Genomic DNA, 14,516 nt, shown 5'->3' on the forward strand with positions numbered 1-14,516 from the left:
TATCCTCCAATCCATGGGAACTGTTCCAGAGTCTATAGAATTTTGGAAGATGACCAGCAATGCATCTACTATTTCTAGGGCCACTTCCTTAAGTATCCTAGGATGTAGATGATCAGGCCCTGGGGATTTATCGGCCTTCAATCCCGTCAATTTCCCTAACACCATTTCCCTACAAATACTGATTTCATTCAGCTCCTCCCTCTCTATGTTCCCCGACATCTCTGGGAGGTTATTTGTGTCCTCCTTTGTGAGGACAGAACAGAAGTATGTATTTAATTGGTCTGCCATTTCTTTGTTCCCCATTATAAATTCCCCTGATTCTGACTACAAAGGACCTACGCTTGACTTCACCAATCTTTTTCTCTTCACATATCTATAGAAGCTTTTACAGTCAGTTTTTATGTTACCTGCAAGCTTACTCTCATAATCTATTTTCCCCCTCTTAATTAATCCCTTTGTCCTCCTTTGCTGAATCCTAAACTGCTCCCAATCCTCAGGTTTGCTGCTTTTTCTGGCCAAATTATATGTCCTCTCCTTGGATCTTATGCTATCCCTAATTTCACTTGTTAGCCACGGTTGAGTCACCTTTTTGTTTTATTTTTATGCCAAACAGGGATGAACAAATTCTATAGTTCATCCATGCGATCTTTAAATGTTTGCCATTGCCTATCCACCGTCAACCTTTTAAGTAACGTTCCCCAATCCATCCTAGCCAACTCGTGCCTCATACCATCGTAGTTTCCTTTATCTAAATTCAGGACCCTAGTAGATGGGGTATCGCAAGAATCAGACTCGGCATACTTGCAATTTTTAGTACACACTAGCAGATCTGCCATGGTGGTGCTTCTAGTGAGTTGGACAATACACTAATTTACAATGACCGGGCATTATAGCACACTATACATCTGCGTTATCATATATGAGAAGCTCCGAATGTCTGAAACGGAGAGGCTGGTTCCTGTGTGGGTGAAAATAATTTTACCAATTGGAAGATGGCATAGGTGAGTTCATTGGTGTTGTGGTTGTTTTGAAAACTTTTGAATCATTTAGGTGTTCATTATGTTACATATTTTACTTTTCATGGTATATAGTGGGGTGGATAAGAAATGAACATAACTATTGAAAGCATGTGCTCCAGTGTGATCAGTATTTGTTTACACATCAGCTTTCCCATGATGTGAAAGTTGGTGTGGAAATGTATCCTCACACTTCTGGACAGGATGAAGGAAAATACTTGGGGGTAATAATTGGGTGGGGGGCGCTACCTTCGCCGGGGCATTAACTTTAGCACCCCGAAAATGTTGGCCAATTTTCCCAGGTAGCGCCCCGAAAAGGGAGGAGGGGCACTACTGGAAATGCCCCGTGTCCCTCTGGGGCACTGCAAGCCAATATCGTGGCACTATGGCGCTGCGGCACATCGTGCCGCGGTATTGCAGGCCTTCCTCCCCTTATTAAAGGGGAGGGGTCTGGCACAGCACCCAGCTGGGCCATCAGGGATTGGGAGAGCCGGTAAACGAGCGGTAAACTCAAGAGGAGTGCTGAGCTCATGGAGAGCAGCCAGCAGCCGGCACCCCACGGGGGGGCTTTACGGGGGACGGGGACAGCAACGGGGGCAGGTGCTGGCAGGTGGCCAGCAACAAAAATTGCCGTCCGCCAACTCCCCTTTAACTTGCGCCGTCACGACCACAGGTAGGCCCCCCTGACCCCGGCTGACATAGTGTCCGGCGGTAAGTCGGGGGGTGGCACCCAATTTTACAGCCGGGGTGCTGCGCACAGCAATGACGTCATCACCAGTGGCGCAGTGGTGCAGTGCTGCGCGGCGCTAACGGTTAGCACCACCGCGAACCTCCTGCTGAATTTCGCGGGAGGCGTTAGCGGCACTGCGCCCAGGCACTAGTTGATTTGCGCCCCAACGGGAGGCGCAAATCAACTGAATTTAGCCCCCTTGTTGTTTAATAGATGATTGCTGTCTCATTTGTTGCCTCCAATCTTTCTCTGCCTATCTCAACCCTTTCTGATTTTTGTACTTTGTTGATACTGCTGTGGTCAATGCAGCTCGTTTTCCTTCAAGTACACTGCCCTAGTCTGACTCCTCCTTACATCGCCACTCTTTTAAATCAAGGCTCATCACATAGTTTCCTATTCTAACTCATTCTTTTCTAGAACCGCATAGCTGTGGAATTCCTTACCTCTCTTAGCCTTCACTTCCTTCTACACAAACTTATGTCACTTAATAGTCACCTCCTGGTTTTCTTCATCTCTTTTACTCCTTTCAACCTTGATGGCATCCAGACGATGTGCCTTGGCCCATCACCTTGGTTTGTTAATAAAAGACTGACAGTTTGGATTGATGTCTCCTCACAGCCAATCATTGTACAGAGGGGAAAGAAATAGGGAAATGACAGCAAAATCTGCTTTTGCTCTTTGTAAGAATTGTTCTCATCAAAACCTCACATATCTGCATAGAATATCGATCTGAAACTTTGTGTATTTTACTAAACTACTCTAGTGAGGGACGTTGGGCAATAACCATAGCAGACTTTGTTGAAGGAAGAAGCATAACAGCGGATTGCAGTGACAAGGAACCCTAAAAGAAAATAAGTGGGGAGTGGGTGTCAGGAGGAAAACTATTTAAATGGAATCTACAGCAGCAGAAATAGTATTCAAATTACTGTATATTTCCTTTTTTCCTAATCGCAGGGGAAGCAATACACTTTGGGAGCCTCATTGCTGCGCAGGGATACCTGTTTCCTATCTCAGACCATGTGCTGACACTGAAAGATGATGGGACATTTTACAGGTTTCAGGTGAGTAACCATATCTCCTTCTCAGAGAATCCTTGGCCTTAGATACCTTGACCTGAAGAGTTCACTGGTCAGTGTTTGTTTAACACTGTGGCGCCGAAAATCCACGGCTATTCCAGTGTTCTCCCACCGTAACCTTGGTGGGAGACAACCAGGACAACAGGAAAAGAGGGCAGGACCCGGATACACAGGAAATGACATTCGACCTGCCCCTGACAAGGCCAGCTGTGTCAGAGTTCCCACATCCCTGGCCTTTCAGTTGGTGGGAGCAGGATTAGTGCTAGTATGCCTGGTGAGATCAAGCCGTTGGAGGTCCAGGCTAGCATCATGTCTGGAACCTCCGAAGAGAATTGGCTTTTTTGTTTGAAAAATGTTTACACATGGTCTCATACAGTGGGCTGCTGGGGCAACTTCTGGGTGTTCTAAGGGGAGAACTTGGTACCCTGTCCCCTCCCACTGGCAGCGCCCTCTTCAGCTGGACTTTCTGGCCTTTACAGTGTGTGGGGAGGGATGCCTCCCTTGTGGTCCAGGCACCTATTGCAGTCTTGCAAAGGACGAGATCTCTCCCTGACATCACAGACTTTGGCAGATTCACTGGCAGAGCCCCACTGCACAGGCGCACTGTGGCACTGACACTGGGATGTGCTCTCCTCCGAGATTTTCAGGGCCTTTGTGCTTTAAATTGTTAAAAATGAAAGACTTCCACACAAGGATCCTTTTCAAAATCTGCAAGCTATGGTAGAAAAGCTTTTACCTTCTTATCAGGTGGTTGTGGATTCCGACTATCCCAGTCAGTCACTAGAATCCTTAAACAGAGGCAGCAAAGCAGAAAATTCCCACAAAATGTGCTTTTAACAGAAACTGTATTCATCAGAGTCACATTTCCACAATGAATATTGATCTAAAACCTTGTATTGTAGTAAATTGCTCTTTGCTTTTAAGTAACGAGGAACATCGCGAAGTGCAGTTACTTAACAAAAACTTTATTGGCAATTAATGCAAAGTGCAAGGTTACATGAAATATTTGGACTGTTGCTAGTTGGTCATTTTAATCTTTTCTTTCCTTCAGTTCTATCGCTGGGAGTTGACTTGAGCTATTAAGTGGCTGCATTAACTCTGGAGACCACTAGTCATGCTCAGCTCAGTCTCACACTAAATAAAGGCAATTAAAGGTCATGAGAGGAAGTGCCCACATTGCTTAGTGGGTACATGCATCATTCAATGTCATAAAGATCCCAATTGGATCTTCAGCCCGTGCTGAATTAGCTGTTCTTAGACAGATCAGCAGGACAAAGATGATTGAGGGGAGGAGTTCCACAGTTTGAGGTCTGGGAAAGACTGAGTTAGAGTAGAAGACTGTGCAGTGTCCTGGTTTCAGCACAGTGAGGATGTAAAGAAGTGTTGCAGTATGTATTGTATACATTTCCCTGTATAGATTGTTCATTGATTTATGGGATATAGACATTTCCCTGTATAGATTATAGGTGCTGCTGTACGAGTCTGTACCTTTCCCTGTGTAGATTGTGTATGTTGCTATATCAGTCTGTATGTTTCCCTGTATATTGTCTGACTTGCTGCCTGAGTGCTTACAGTTCTTTATATTTTGTATGTATTGCCTTATGGAGAATAAAGTATTTCCCAGTATGGTGAATGGATTATGTAGATATACATCGATTAAAAAGGGGTACATTTTACAAATTAGCGCTCCCAGCATGGAATTGTGCGGAGCGGGAACACACAGCAGGAGCTTGGCGTCATATTCACAGCCCGCATGATTCTCCATGGATTAAAATTAATCCGAAGTTTGAGCTCCGGGGAGGATTTCTGTTGCAATGTAATATATAGTGACTTATAACATAAGTTTATAGCACAGAAGGAGACCATTTGGCCCGTGGTGTCTGAGCCAAATCTATGCTACAGCAATCCTCCTGAGACATTATTGCGTATTTAACCACAGACACTAGGGCCCCGATATTTACGGGCAGATGGGGAGAGTGTGGATGAGGCCGAAAATGGGCAAAATACCTGGCAAGGCCAGGGACGTGGAGGCCCTGTCGATCTTAACGGCAGGACCTCATCAACAACTTGTAGCTCCGCCTCACCCTGACAGATAGCCAAATTGACAGCCTGGCCAGCAGGCAGGAGGGTACACTAGCAGCAGGAGGCTGCAGCTGGGGACCCTTGGGGACGGTCCCTGGCAATCGGGGGTAGGGGGAAGTGGGCAGGTCAGCAATCGAGAGGGGGGGAAGAGGCCCGCGATCAAAAGTGGGGCGAGGCCCGTGAGCAGTGGGGCTGGTGTAGTGTATGTAACTGTTCTACCTTTAAGAGAACTATTGTATGTAACCATTCACCTTTAAGAGAACTATTTTAGGTGTGGCACTACTTTATCTTGGCTGCTGTATACTGTAATACCGACGGTGACCACACCAGTATATAAGTGCTGTGTCAGGATTTATTGGGCAGATTCGCCCTGACCTTCGAATAGTAAAGTCCTGTTTAAGTTACTCTTGTAGTCTGTGTATTACTTCGCTATACAACCCACAGACTTTACAGTGGCGACGAGTTCGATCTTACCCTGCGGCAACAATACTTCTGAAGAAGTAAACGAGCGTCGAAAAGAGGCACCCGCCCTCGTCGTTTTGCTGAGAGAAAACTCGAGTCTGCAGACCAAGAAAGGAGGAAGATTTCAAACACGAAGTCTTCCATCAGCAACAGGCACGGATTGTCCCTTCTGCCACGGTGGTGAGTGAGCCGATCAACACGAGAAGCAAGTCGGCCACGGTGACTGTGAGTAGAGGGAAAATAGAAACAAATAAACGGAGGATAAGGGCGGTGCACTCGACCACGGTCGAGGGGGAAAGGAGCCGGACAGAAGTCGGGCCCAGAGGCGCTGAGACTGGGGCAGCGTGGAGCAGAAGCCGCGGTACAAGCGGGCTGGGGAGCGTCGTGAGACGGCTAGACCGCGACGGCGAAAAAGGTCGGACAACTACCGCGACCACGAGGCGCTGCGACCGGGATCGTAAGGCGCGGGAAGATATAAAAATAAATAAGCCACGGAGAACTCAGCCGCAGCCGGGGAGGAAAGCACCGGACTGCGAGAAGCTGGGAGGCGCGATTGGGGTGAAAAAGGCCAGACAGTGATTGAGGCCACGAAGCGCTGCGACCGGATCGTAAGGCGCGGGACGATATAAAATAAATAAACCGCGGAGAACGTAGCCGCAGCCGGGGAGGGAAGCACCGGACTGCGAGAGGGCTGGAGGCGCGATTGGGAGCCCGAGCGAGCGGGAGAGACAGAGCCCGAGCGAGGAAGGCTGAACGAGATCCAGCCCAGCGGCTAAAACTGTTCGCCGCCAACGGGTTGTACCCAGCACCGGCTGCCCTGCCGAGAGAAGGGAACGCGCTGAAGCCGACGCGCAGGCTGCAAACCCGAAAGCCAGCGGCCGTCGCCCGAGGGAAGCTTACCCCTCCTGCCAGGGGAAGAAACGCAGGAAGCCGCCAGTAGGCGGGGAAGAAGACAGAAGCGGGAACCGCCATTTTTAAAGTGGGCGGGGAAAGAAGATAAGCGCGGGAAAGCGCCATCTGGAAAAAAAAAGTTAAAGAATATTGTTGTTTCTCAGGAAGAGTGTGAAGATGCCTAAGCATAGTAACAGCAACGGTTTCAATGCCGAGGTGGAAGACTGGCCCACGTATGTAGAACGCATCGAGATATATTGTACGGCTAATAAGATAGCAAATTATGAAAAAGCTCTAACCTTATTAAACTCAATGGGTGCGAGGACATACGGGTTATTGAAGCATCTTCTATCACCAGCTAAACCGGCGGATCAGTCTTTCGATAATATTGTTGCTGTCCTGAAGGATCATTTTAACCCCGCACCGCTGATGTTAGCGGAACGATCTAAATTTTACGGGAGAACGCAACGAAAAGAGGAAAGCAACGAGGAGTACTTGGTCGAGCTGCGTAGACTAGCGAAATACTGCCAGTTTAGAGGAAATCTGACAGAGGCATTGCGAGACAAGTTCGTGTGTGGATTGTCGAAGGAAGGAACGCAAAAACGACTACTCGAAGAGAACGATCTTACACTTGATAAGGCTGTCCTTATTGCAGCATCGCACGAAGCCGCAGCGAGAGGCACGGCGGAAATGCAGCGGAAGACAGCGGTACTCAGTGTGGATCAAATGACTTCGGGTACAACGAAATGTTCTCGTTGTGGGAAGACAACACATGACCAGAACCAATGCTGGGTTAAAAACCAGGACTGTAGGAAATGTGGCAAGCTTGGCCACATAGCTAAGGTATGCCGGTCAGGAAAGAAAAACAACAATAATAAGTCACCGCAGAAGAAGTACAGAAAGGTACATGAGGTGACTGGGAAGAGTCCAGATGAACAGAATTCGGACTCAGACTCCAACAGCAAGGCACTGGGTAGTCTGAGGATTCATAATGTGAGTAAAGAAGCTGACCGACAAACTATCTGGATCACACTACAGATTGCAAAAGCCCAAGTGAAGATGGAAGTGGACACCGGATCGGCGTTGATGGTCATGAATAAGCATGATTACAAAAAGTTATTCAAACATATTCCCCTACGGGATGCGGAGATAGTATTGCAGACATACACGGGGCACAAAGTATACCCCATCGGAAAGATAGAAGTCAAGGTGAGATACAAAGACAAAGATCACCAAAGGATGGACTTGTATGTGCTGCCCGAGGGAGGTCCACCACTTCTGGGACGGGAGTGGATCAGGAAAATAAAGATAGACTGGCATTCACTAAACACAATGACGGTAGATTCCGGGAAGGAAGAGGTCAAACCTGAACGGTTGTCCAGAATATTGGACGAAGCTAAAGAGGTATTCCAGCAAGGACTGGGAACACTGAGAGGAATTAAAGCAAAAATCAAGATTGCAGAACATGCAAGCCCAAAATTTTTCAAAGCCAGATCGGTACCTTACGCAATACGACCTGCTGTGGAGGCAGAACTGGAAGAGCTTGAACGTTCAGGGGTACTGTCTAAGGTGGACTGGAGTGAGTGGGCCACGCCCATTGTTCCCGTCATGAAGTCTTCATCAAGTAACAAGCCAGGGGGACTGGGGAAGGTCCGCATCTGCGGAGATTTCAAGATCACAGTTAATCCGGTGCTTCACACGGTACAATACCCGCTTCCGTGGATTGAGGATATCTTTGCTTCATTGTCTGGCGGGCAACACTTCACCAAGATAGACCTGGCACAGGCATACTTACAAATGGAAGTCGAGGAAGAGTCGCGCCAGTATCTCACAATCAACACGCACAGAGGCTTGTATCGTTATAATAGACTGGTTTTTGGAGTAGCTTCGGCTCCAGCAATTTGGCAGAGGGCAATGGAGCAGGTCTTACAAGGTGTTCCAAGCAGGCAGTGTTACTTGGACGATATCCTGATTACGGGAGAAGATGAGGAGGAACACCTCACAAATTTGAAACTGGTGCTCACCAGGTTGAAGGAATATGGCCTTCGAGTTAATCGCCAGAAATGTGAGTTCTTCCAGAAACGGATCTCGTACTGCGGTCATGTCATTGACCAAGAGGGGCTGCACAAGTCGCCTGACAAGATAGAAGCTGTCGTGAAGGCCCCCGCTCCGGAAAACGTTTCACAGTTGAGATCGTTTCTGGGGTTGATTAATTATTATCACAAGTTTCTGCCAAATTTATCCACGGTGCTACATCCGCTGAATGCTCTATTACGGAAAGAAGTGCCATGGAAGTGGAGCGAGGACTGTAAAAAGGCCTTTCGCAGAAGCAAGGCGTTGATTACCTCTGAGGAAGTGTTGGCTCATTTCAACCCAACGTTACCTCTTCGTCTAGCTTGTGATGCTTCCCCTTATGGAATTGGAGCAGTACTTTCACACAAGTTACCAAATGGCTCAGAAAGGCCAGTCGCATTTGCGTCCCAATCGTTGACCTCCGCGGAGCGAAATTACGCTCAGATAGACAGGGAGGCCCTCAGCCTTGTGTGGGGAGTAAAGAAATTCAATCATTACCTGCAGGGCAAGAAGTTCACATTACTGACAGACCACTAGCCGTTGGTGTCCATATTCAACCCTAACAAGGCCGTTTCCACTATGACAGCGCAAAGGTTACAGAGGTGGTCCGTGTTACTTGGGGCACACCAATATGACATTGAATACAAAAGCTCCAAACAGCATGGAAATGCTGATGGGTTATCGCACCTACCGTTGCCGGTAGTAGAAGAGGCGGCTACAATGGACCCGGTAGAGATGTTCCACTCATCCATAGTAGAATGTCTACCAGTAACCAATTCGATGATCGAGAATGAAACAAGAAATGACCCGACTCTCTCACGGGTCTACGATCTAACAGTGGAGGGATGGCCAGCACATGGCGAACCAACACTGCTAGCATTTTCGCAACGGAAAGAACAGCTGTCAGTGTGCCGAGGAACCTTGATGTGTGGATCGAGAGTGGTGATTCCACCCAAACTTCAGCATGATTGGCTATGATAAATTGACCCTTAGTGTTAGGGGGATTAAATACGTGGGGTTACAGGATAGGGTGGGATATGTGTTGGTGTAGGGGTTACGGGGATCGGGTGGGATATGTGTCGGTGCAGGCTCGATGGGCCGAAATGGCCTCTATCTGCACTGTGGGGTTTCTGTGATTCTGTGATTCTGTGATAAGGTGCTAAAGGAACTTCACGAGGGGCATCTGGGTGGAGTGAAAATGAAGAACCTAGCAAGGGCGTTTGTGTGGTGGCCAGGTATTGATGGAGACATCGAGGAAATAACCAAGAGTTGTCTATGATGCCAGAAGGTCCAAAACGCGCCACCACAAGCTCCTCTGCATCCATGGGAGTGGCCCTCATCTCCTTGGCAAAGGGTACACATCGACTTTGCTGGTCCATTTATGGACTCAATGTTTCTAATAGCGGTGGATGCACACTCCAAGTGGCCGGAGGTAATAAAGATGTCCTCCACCACCACGGAAAAAACCATCACAGTATTAAGGACCATGTTTGCCAGGAATGGGCTGCCGGAACAGGTCTGTTCTGATAATGGACCACAATTTGTGTCCGAAGAATTCAGGAAGTTCTTAAAAAGCAATGGGGTCAAGCACTACACGTCAGCCCCATACCATCCCACCACCAATGGCTTAGCTGAAAGGTTTGTCCAGACCTTCAAGAAGGCCATAAAGGCCATGGGTAATGAGAACATCAACTTACAACATAAGGTAGATAACTTCTTGTTGGCGTACAGGAATGCAACACATGCGGTCACAAATCAAACTCCCGCCATGATGTTTTTCAATAGAAGACTAAGATGCCGGCTGGATTTGATTAAGCCAAACGTCAGAAGGGACGTAGAGAACCGGCAATTCCAGGGCATGAATGAAAGGCCAACTAGATCTTTTCAGACAGGTCAACAAGTTTTGGCCCGGGACTACCGTACCGAGAAATGGCAGCCTGGAACTATTGTAAAAAGGCTAGGGCCGCTGCTGTATACAGTGGACATTGGTGACAGCATAATAAGGCGCCATGTTGACCAGATCATAGGGTCATCCACAAAGAGCCAACCTACTCCACAACCTTACACGGCTAATGTAGAAACAGAGATACCCAGAGCACCTACCTCCGATCTGGTAATACTGGAATCAGATGATCCTGACACTGTCCTTCAAGCTGAATCGGCCTTGCCGGAAGAACCTACTACCCCGCCGAAAACTACTACACCACCGAGGCGTTATCCGGACAGAGTCAGGAGACCTCCAGAGAGACTGAATCTGTGAACTGTTTTACATAATTTGTATATATGTTCTAATGATATGGTTAATGGGGAATAAGTATGTTGTAAGCTAAAAAGGGAGGATTGTAGTGTATGTAACTGTTCTACCTTTAAGAGAAATATTGTATGTAACCGTTCACCTTTAAGAGAACTATTTTAGGTGTGGCACTACTTTATCTTGGCTGCTGTATACTGTAATACCGACGGTGACCACACCAGTATATAAGTGCTGTGTCAGGATTTATTGGGCAGATTCACCCTGACCTTCGAATAGTAAAGTCCTGTTTAAGTTACTCTTGTAGTCTGTGTATTACTTCGCTATACAACCCACAGACTTTACAGCTGGGGGTGCGGGTGTAGTCTAAAGGCTTCCTTTTGGGGGCCTGGGGGGAGAGCACTCCAGCTCCTCCTGGCCCACAAGCAGTGCTGAACAAGACACTTACTTTGTGGAGCTGGCAGCTCCCGCCTCTCTTTCACTGCCGAGTTTCCTGATCCCTGGGAAACCCGCGTAGCAGCAGTCAATTTTAAATCGTGCTCCCAATTGCATTATGGGAGCCCGATTTAAATATGTTAATGAAGTGCCCCGCCTCTCCACGGTGGGATAATCGGACGCTCCAATATTCGCCGCCGTAAAAAAAGGCAACGGGCGCGGCGAGTTGGTGTTGCGTCCCGTTAAAATTTCTGTTTTTAACCCCTCGACCATCTCACACGGGTCTTGGGGGCGTTAATAGCACGATGAAAGGATAGAGGAAATCTTCTCAGAAATAGCAGCCGGGACTTCCATTCTAAAAGTTCCGGTGCCCTGTTTTAGCTGAAGGTCATATGAAAAGATAGAAGGGGAAATTAAGTGAGGCTACACTCCTAGCACAGAGCTTCTCTCGATGGGAGTACGGAACAGAAATTCAGCAGTGCATTGAGTCTGGCACGTTGGCGTCTGCGCTTCAGTTGCTATCTCTGGTTGAAGGCATTCCTGGAGATTTGATCACGTGATGTTCTAACCACGTGTCATCTGGCCATGTGATGCCTGATCACGTGATGACTCTTCACGTGACACCTGATCCACATGACTTCTGCAAATGTTATTGCTTTTACCTTATAAAGGTTGAGTCCCCTGCAGTTGAGAATCTTGATTTGGGGTTTTGTGCTTTTGATGGAGAACTTCCAAGAACCAAGAGGCCATCTGTGAGCAGGCTGCTGCCTCACCATGTGGAACTTCTTGTATTGTTTTATACCTTGCCTTATCTTGTTGTTCATATTTTTTTCAGTCTAGCTAATTGTGGGAGATTAATAGCTTGCTCAATGCTCAAGGACTTCCTGGCCTGCTGGAAAAGCATGCTGGGATACTTCGCCATTCTAGGCTACATCTTACATGAGCTAGGATATGGCAGCAGAGTTTTGGATGAGCTTAAGTTTACGGAGGAAGCAAGGTGGGAGAGCATTGGAATATTTGAGTCTAGAGGTAACAAGGGCATGGATAGGGTTTCAACAGCAGAAGGGCTGAGGCAGGGGTGGAGACGGGCGATGTTACGGAGGTGGAAGTAGGTGGTCTTGGTGATGGAGAGGATATACGGTCGGGGGCTCAGCTCAGGGTCACATAGGACACCAAGATTGCGAACAGTCTGGTTCAGCCTCAGACAGTTGCCAGGGAGAGGGATGGAATTGTTGGCTAGAGAATGGATTTTGTGGCGTGGACCGAAGACAATGGCTTTGGTATTCACAATATTTAGTTGGAGGAAATTTCTACTCATCCAAAACTGGATATCGGACAAGCAACATGATAATTCAGAGACAATGCGGGGGAGAGGTGATGGTGAGGTAGAGCTGGGTGTCGTCAGCGTACATGTGGAACCTGACGCTGTGTTTTCGGATAATGTCACCGAGGGGCAGCATGTAACTAAGAAATAGGAAGGGGGCCGAGGGTAGATCCTTGGGGGACATCAGAGGTAACAGTGCGGTAGCGGGAAGAGAAACCATTGCAGGTGATTCTCTGGCTACGACTGGATAGATAGGACCTAAAGTGAAAAATAAACCAAACACTGAAAACTCAGTCGCCTAACACTATTGAAGCTTGCTCTAGCGTACTTCCTGGTATTTGTCTCCTACGGATATCAGAACTATAGCGCAATGTAAATAGTCACCTGAAGCGGCATACTGGTTAGCACTGTTGCCTCACAGCGCCAGGGACCCGGGTTCGAATCCGGCCTCGGGCGACTGTCTGTGTGGAGTTTGCACATTCTCCCCGTGTTTGCGTGGGTTTCCTCCGGGTACTCCGGTTTCCTCCCACAGTCCAAAGATGTGCAGGTTAGGTTGATTGGCTATGATAAATTGACCCTTAGTGTTAGGGGGATTAAATACGTGGGGTTACGGGGATATGTGTTGGTGTAGGGGTTACGGGGATCGGGTGGGATATGTGTCGGTGCAGGCTCGATGGGCCGAAATGGCCTCTATCTGCACTGTCGGGTTTCTGTGGTCTGTGGAAGCAACAATAAACACAGCAGAAAAGTTATTCTCCAGTATTCTGTAGACTTAGCTCCATCGGCGAATGAGCGCACTGTGTGTGCCTTAAGTGTTGTCAGATTCAGTGCAGTAACAAATACATTTTCATTATAGGCTCCATACTTTTGGCCATCAAACTGCTGGGAGCCAGAAAACACTGACTATGGTAAGCGCATCTCTCATTTCATTTACTTCAGCACCGCAAAAAATGAACACGTCACTCAGATAATTCCTTGTGCATTATTTAGAAGAAAATAGGCAGGTGGGCTTCCCACTGGCTACATTATACAGGAAACTCTCAATTTACCGGTACCTAAATAACTGGAAATCTCTGTTAACTGGCAAAATTCAGGAGTAGGTTCAGGTAAGTTTTACTTCATATTAGTGGCCGTTCCTGGATCTGTGGCTGTGTACCGGGGTTCCTGCACCAACAGGGACGCCTAGATCTTGTGGCCGGGGTTCCTGCACCTGTTGCTAAGCAACAGGGACGCCTGGATCTGTTGCTGTGTACGGGGCTCTCGTACCTTTTACTATACCTCTCTGTAATCTGGACTTTTTGATAAACCGGCACCACGCCGGTTCCGTCGGTGCTGGATAAAAAAGAGTTTCCTGTATTCCATTCAGCCTTTTTTTTTTTGCACTGTTTGCTTTGCCAGTCTCTTCCTTTCTGTGAGAAAGCGTGCAAACGCACGATACACGAATAATTATTCGTTCTTTTCTATCTGATAGCAATTAATCATAGGCTATATTTTTGGAAACTGCTCTTTAGCGTGGAAAATCACTTGACAGGAGCACGGACCAGAGGATTGGGGTGAAAGGTCAGCTCGCCTGGTTCACAGTGCTCCCAATTGTCCAGTTATTCAAATTAAATTAATAGCCAAAAAATCAGGAGTATCACAAGCTGGGAATGTTAACTTCTGCTCCCAATTCTTCGACCTACAGTCCCAACGAGTGAGACTCCGCTCAACCAGTTTCCAAAAATTTATACTCAAAAGTCAATGCCTAATACAGCTTAAGATTAGGTCAGTCTTATAGAAAAGTAACAAAACAGGAATGAGGAGGTTCGTAGATATTTCAGCAATTAGTTTATAATTGTGATTTTTAATATTGTATGACTTCTAGTAACTTCCTATTTATATCAGTGATGATACAGTTGATAATTAACTTGTATTGTTTGGACAAAGTACCCCCACAGAAAGAACAGGCAGACTTTAAGATTACTAAGACATGATTATCCTTTTTAAAGAAAACTTATGGTGAATTTTGTGCTCAATATGATGAGGGATGTTAGAATTGGGAAATGGAACACTTTCATATTTTGTGCAGGGAATGTCAATGTCAAGCACTCCTAGGTCAGCTATAGCACCATTTGATGTAAAGTAAGATTTCATCTACACCAATACTGTAGCATCGGTGTAACGGGGTTTTGCTTTG

General features: G+C 47.2%; 1 protein-coding gene across 1 annotated transcript in view; it reads left to right on the plus strand.

Moving 5' to 3' along the window:
* Positions 1-14,516, plus strand: part of LOC147109571 (regulator of G protein signaling 6-like) — a 112,957-nt gene that overhangs the window by 12,866 nt on the left and 85,575 nt on the right. Inside the window, exons 2-3 of the mRNA XM_086002323.1 lie at positions 2,701-2,807; positions 13,197-13,248. Coding sequence (XP_085858449.1) covers positions 2,701-2,807; positions 13,197-13,248 — 159 coding nt within the window. The remainder of the gene's footprint in view (positions 1-2,700; positions 2,808-13,196; positions 13,249-14,516) is intronic.

Source organism: Somniosus microcephalus, chromosome 12 (genome assembly GCF_052327205.1).
Source record: "Somniosus microcephalus isolate GS21.2 chromosome 12, FLI_Smic_1.0, whole genome shotgun sequence".
Lineage (NCBI taxonomy): Eukaryota > Metazoa > Chordata > Chondrichthyes > Squaliformes > Somniosidae > Somniosus > Somniosus microcephalus.